This window comes from Bos indicus x Bos taurus, chromosome 16 (assembly GCF_003369695.1).
Source record: "Bos indicus x Bos taurus breed Angus x Brahman F1 hybrid chromosome 16, Bos_hybrid_MaternalHap_v2.0, whole genome shotgun sequence".
NCBI lineage: Eukaryota > Metazoa > Chordata > Mammalia > Artiodactyla > Bovidae > Bos > Bos indicus x Bos taurus.
In genome coordinates this window covers 53,047,159-53,053,158 of record NC_040091.1, presented here as the reverse complement: position 1 = coordinate 53,053,158, position 6,000 = coordinate 53,047,159, and the positions used below count along the sequence as shown (strand labels likewise).

At 48.3% G+C, this 6,000-nt stretch overlaps 1 protein-coding gene across 1 annotated transcript in view; it reads left to right on the top strand.

Annotated features, from left to right (window-relative positions):
* The first annotated feature begins 302 nt into the window (after positions 1–302).
* Positions 303–6,000, top strand: part of KAZN (kazrin, periplakin interacting protein) — a 1,334,539-nt gene continuing 1,328,841 nt past the window's right edge. The window contains exon 1 of the mRNA XM_027565341.1: positions 303–528. Coding sequence (XP_027421142.1) covers positions 438–528 — 91 coding nt within the window. The 5' untranslated portion in view covers positions 303–437. The remainder of the gene's footprint in view (positions 529–6,000) is intronic.

Below are 6,000 nucleotides of genomic sequence, written 5' to 3'. Positions count from 1 at the left end.
CCGGCTGCGCGTTTCCTGCAGCAGCCGGCGCTGGGACGCGGCCGGGCCGAGCTCTCCCCGGTGGCCCCCGGGCTGAGCGGCTCCCCGGACCCGCGGCCTCTGCCAGGTGACTCAGTCACCCCGACCCCGGCCCAGAGGAGGCAACTTCTGCGGAGGGAAAACTTAGATTCTGCTTTAGCATCTAACTCCTTTCGCTGTGCAAGCTCTGCAGAGCCCCAGAGGGTGTCATTTTGCACTTGACCGGTATTTGAGAAAAACTGCAGGGACTCGGCGGCGAGAGGAAGAACCTTGTAAACTTTGGGGGCGGGGACATTTTCTTGGAAGTGACAAGTCGCCTCCGACCTACAGTTCTGGGCCAGTGACGTCATCCTCGGCTCAGCGGCTCTGAAGGGTCTGGACGCAGCCAGGGGACCAACACGAAAGACCCCCGGAGAGCCATGGAATCCACGCTGGCGACATCCAGTTCCGCAGCCGGCCCGGTCACCTTCTCCCACGTCTTTGGTCAGCAGTGCCAACTTATGGAAGCAGGTAGGAAGCGTGTCCTGGGGGCAGTGGGCGCTCTCCAGGGGCCCCAGGGCTGGAGGCCCAGGTGTGTCTCATCTGTGTCGTGCTGTAATTTGGAATGTGAGGTTCAGCTAGCTAGTGGCATGCTTGCCAGGCATGTCCACTTTAAAGTTTCTAGGATGTGCCAGGAGACTGAATTGCTGCCTGGACAGGGCAAGTGAGGCACCCTTTGATCTCACCACCTCTTTTCTTTGTGGCTACCTGGAGGATGTGGGAGGGTACGTCAGGAGAGTCTGATGACACAGGGGCTGTGGTAATATTTGGGGGCAGGTGCCAGTCCTAGACAATATAGTTGCCTTTTTGTCCTCTTGTCTCTTTGCTGCTAAACCTCTCTGCTGCTAAGAGTGGTGGTTAAGCCATGGCATTCCGAGCGCCACTGGAGTAACTTAGGTACTCCTAAGAGGGTCTGCCCTGAGCAGTGTCTCCCAGCCCTGGGCTCCACTGTGGGCATTCCTCTCTAGCCTTGGCTCTTCCATAGAAACCTCACCTTTCCTGTAGAATGGAAAACTTGGTGTGGGCTGCAGCCTTACTCTGTGCCAGCCATCTTGCCAGTTTGGGCAGTCGGCTACAAAGAAAACTGGAGTCGGGGGAGTAGCTTGGTGCAAATAGTCACTGTGGTGGAACCCACAGGCTGGTGCTTGATCCATGATTTCAATTATGTTGGAGTCATAGGACATAGGCTGCCTGCTTTCTCAGAGTTCATTCCTGCTATTGGGAAAAGGGCCATGTGTTTCCTCAGTGGTTTCCTGGAAATGAAAGTGTTAATTGTGCATTTGTGCTGTGAATCTCTGGAAGGTGGTGAGGAGAGCACTGCATTTAGGAGTCTGGGGCTTGAGTCGGTGTCAGTGGTGGCACAACCTTGGAAATGACAGACCCTACCCCTATCCACTTCCCTTGGGAATCTGTCTCCAGCTGCAAAACAAGAGAACTGGACTTGAGCTGCCTGGTCCTTCCAGGCCTTAGATTCTGTGAACTCAGAGGAGCCCAGTGCAATGGAGAAAGTGAACTTGAACAGTGTTCAAGGATGGGATGTATTTGCACAAGTGGAAGCTCATAGACTAAGTGAATGAGGGCTCTGGGGTGGACTGCCTGGCTTTGAGTCCCAGCTTCACCTGGTACACGCTGTGTGACCTCAGGCATGTTACTTAGCTTCTCTGTGCCTATAAAGTGGGGATAGTAGACACTGCCTCATAGAGTCATTGCAGAGATTCAACATGTTAATACACACATGGAAAGCCTTAGGACGGAGCCTGGTGCCTAGCCAGCACAGTTTTAGTGTCAAGTGTTTTTTAATGTTTCTAGGAGGTGTGAGGGCTTCCCAGGTGGTACTTGCTAGTGGTAAAGAACCCACCTGCCAATGCAGGAGATGTAAGAGACTTGGGTTCAATCCCTGGGTCAGGATGATCCCCCGGAATAAGGCATGGCAACCCACTTCAGTATTCTTGCCTGGAGAATCCCATGACAGAGGAGCCTGGTGGGCTACAGTCCATAGGATTGGAAAGAGCTGGACACGACTGAAGTGACTTAGCACAGACAGGAGGCATGGGGGGCTCTGGGCAGGCATCCTTCCAGGGCCTAGTCAAGGCATATCTGTTTGCTGAGAGCATAGCTGCCCATGATTATAGAAGATCAAAGTGCTGATCACCACCCCCACCCCATGGCAGCTTAATTCTGGTTTGTCTCCCACTCTATATATACTTGAGGAATATTTGACCTGCAATAGCTTAAGTGCCTTTCCTGCTGTTATACATAAGAAGGAGGACTTGAGATTTTCCTGAAGTTTCACACACCTTTCTGCTTCTCTGGAGTTACTGTGGGAAGGCAGATGATAGATTTCTAGAAGACCTCAGCGCTGTCCCCTGTGGCTTTATCCTCTAAGCTTTTGGAGGCATCCAAGCCTAAATCAGGTCATGGAATTCTCTGTCTCCTTAAAAGAAATCCTTTACGTCAAGCGAGCAGTGCAACATGGAATAATAATGACCAGCAGTCTCAAGGGAGAGCTCTCTCCCTGAAGACAGGCAAGGAGGAATAATTAACCTCCAAGTCAAAAGCCCTCACTCAGTTAGGTGAAGGGGGTTGAGAGCAAACACTGAGATGTCTCCAAGCAAGGTGTTTGTAGTCCAGTAGGTATCACAAACGAGATCTTAAATGAATGTGAAAATGCTTCCATAACTCCAGGGGCTCACAGGGGCTTTGTTCATCACATCTGTTCTCGAGTGAGAGACACACATATTCACTGAGTACCTACTGTGTGCTTCCTCTGCACAATGCCAGGAACCACCGAGTCTGAAGAGTAAGTTATAGCCTTTATGTGAGTAGATGATGATCTAGTTAGTGGTAAATGTAAAAGCATATTGAAGAAAAGAGAATTATGTAGATTGTGACTTTTAAATGGTTCTGTTTCTGAACAAACATTCCTATATATTTTACATAAACTCTCTTAATTTTCAAAAATCTTAACCAGGTCATGTGAAAGGGCTCAGACCTGAGAATTTGGCTCAGACACGTGCTTTCTTCCTGGCACTTTTGTGCTACATGGTGTCTTGGTTTTCTCATATCCTATGCCATTGCACCATACACACATCTTTGTTGCTTTGGGAAGCATTTAGAGTGGATCTGAAAGTCCTAAGAAGGACAGAGTTCCCACTGTGTGTCCGGATCCATGGCACCTGATCATAGTAGGGAAGATCACACCTGCCTCCTCTTCATGGCCGCCTTGCGGGGAGATGCGTATTTCCTACTTAATGGGTGAAGTTTAGATGTTGGCAAAGGTGGGATTTAAACCTTAGGCCACCCCAAAGCCTGTACCCCAAAAAGGCAATCCCATGGCTTCTGCAAAGAGTCTTTTCAAAAAAACTATGCCTGTATTTCTGAAGGATTTGGAGGAAAGGGTAGCATTTTGAATCTTTCATGGTCTTTGATGCTGTTGCTCACCCTTTTCCCTCTCCAGGGTCCCTCACCCCACTTCAGAATGGGTCATACTATGACATTCTCTTCTCTTTCTAACCCCCAACTCAAATTTCTTCCCCTTTCCTTTGGCCCTAAAATGGTAGGTGAGATGTTAATCTGACCAGGCAAGAATGACTGATGGGGCCACCATTCTCCAGTCTTCTTGCCTGGCCTTCTTCAGGTGGGAGCCTGAGGCCACATTCCCACTAACTGACCTCACAGTATCCTGCATCACTCTGGCTTCCAGCTATTTCTTGCATTTTACTGAGAATGTTGGGAGACAGTCTTGGGGGATGGACTATATAGACTCAAGCTGGTACACTGCTGGTCTCTGTAGCTAAGTAACTCCTTTTTATCTCCTCTTTGGACCCCTTCCCAGGTGACTAAGTGGTAAAGAATCTGCCTGCTGTTGCAGGAGACACAAGAATTGCAGGTTTGATCCCTGAGTCGGGAAGATCCCTGGAGAAGGAAATGGTGACCCACTCCACTATTCTTGTCAGGAAAATGACAGAGGAGCCTGGTGGACTACAGTCCATATGTGTGTGCTAAGTCACTCCAGTCGAATCCGACTCTTTGTGACCCTATGTACTATGGCCTGCCAGGCTCCTCTGTCCATGGGATTCTCCAGGCAAGAATACTGGAGTGGGTTGCTATGCCCTTCTCCAGGCCTACAGTCCATGGATTGCAAAGTATTGGACATGGCTAAGCACAAGCACGCACATCCTTGGACCCCAAAATGTTTGACCAAGGTGCCACTCTGACCCTGGTGTTTGGTCCTGTCTCTGCTGAGGGCTCTTGACTCATCCCTCAGCCTAACATTCTGTTGTTTGGGGGACTCTAGCTTGCAGGTGAGGGCTTCTGGGGCTTTATATCTTGCTGGGACTTGCTAAGCTGCCCCTGTGTCATCCTGGTTGAAATCCTGCCTGTCCCATTTGAGTGGAAAGCATTTCCACAGGGTTACTGTGCTTGACCAGAAGGATTAAAGTCATTCTGTCCAATATGTCCTGCTGACGCTGCAGGAATCCAGGCCCAGCTCAAGTGGGAGGGTGGATGTGAGGAGAGGGCAAGAAAGTGACAAGACCTGATTACCTGGATGCTACTGTTCTGCATACCTCTGAATTGCAGCTCAGAAGTCACTCACAAGGTTCCCTATTTGCACCATCATTTCTGGATAAGCCCCTAGCTCCTTACCATGCAGAAACTCAAAATAAATGCAAGTCATGTCTGTCTGTCTGTCTGACAAGTCAGGTCGGTACCTGGAGCCAGGGTCTGGTCATCTTTTGACTTTACTGCCTTGCTCCTTCTGAAGGCTATCAGCTGAGCCACCTTTCCTGCCTTTTGAACAATATAGGAATCCATCTGGGTATATAACCTATATGTACTTGGAAGCCACTTGCCATAGTTGGAACCAAGAGAGGAGAGAACTAGATTTATGGCATCTGCTGTGAGGTGAACATGTTGGTGGTTTTGCAAAAATTAAACAGATAAACATGAGCCAAGAGGAGAGTCTTGATTCCTATCTTTTCATCTATGGGTATGGGAACACAGCTTTCAGGTTTCCGTTTAGATCCCCAAGGGGTGGTCATCTAGGACCTGCCTGGCTGTTTCTCCAGTGTGAATTGTATGTTTTGACATTCGCAACAAAGAATTACCATAGTGTATACTGGCAATTGAGTATAACCATAGCAGATACTTATTGGGTGCTCATTCTGGGATTGTCATTATGCTAAGTGCTTACGTGATATCTAGTTTCATCCTTGTCACATCCTCATAAGGCAAATGAAATCATCCCCATTTTATAGATGAGAAAGCTAAGGCCCATAAAGGAAAGGAAGGTTAGTGGTTGATCCAGGATTCGAATTCAAGGCATCTGGATCCCAAGTATCTACTCTTTCCTGTTCTTCTATCTAGACTCTGTCAAATTTCCTAGCTCCCCCAGGAATTTATCTCCAGAAATGCTTGTTGAACATCTGTGCCAGAAAATGTTTGCTGAATGAATGTGGAGTCTGCAGTAACCAGAGGTACCGAAGATAAATACTCTCCATCTTCCAGGAGTTTGTAGCTTAAAGTGGGAGTGGCCTGTGTCTTCTGTGTTTTCACACTACTATTCATAGCGTGTTGTGTTGTGATTCCTGTTCTTCAGTGCCTTCTTCATTAGACCCTCAGCTTTCTGAGGTTAGGAAACGTCATCTTGGTTGCCTTGGAGTCCTCCAGACCTCAGATGGTGTTTTCAACAGGAAGACATTGACAGGTCTGTGTTAAGTCAAATCCTTTTATAGGATGGCTGTCATCCCCACGAGACGCTGTTAGCACAATAGAATGGTGCTTGTGGAATCTGGCAAAGCAAAACCATGATTATGGTCACTCTTCTTCTCAAGACTGATTCTTTCAAGTGAGCTTGTGGAATCAAGGGTGGTGGGGAAAGCAGTTTATCCCAATAGTCTCTTGGGCTGATCAAGTTGAATACTTTAAAAAAATAATAATTTT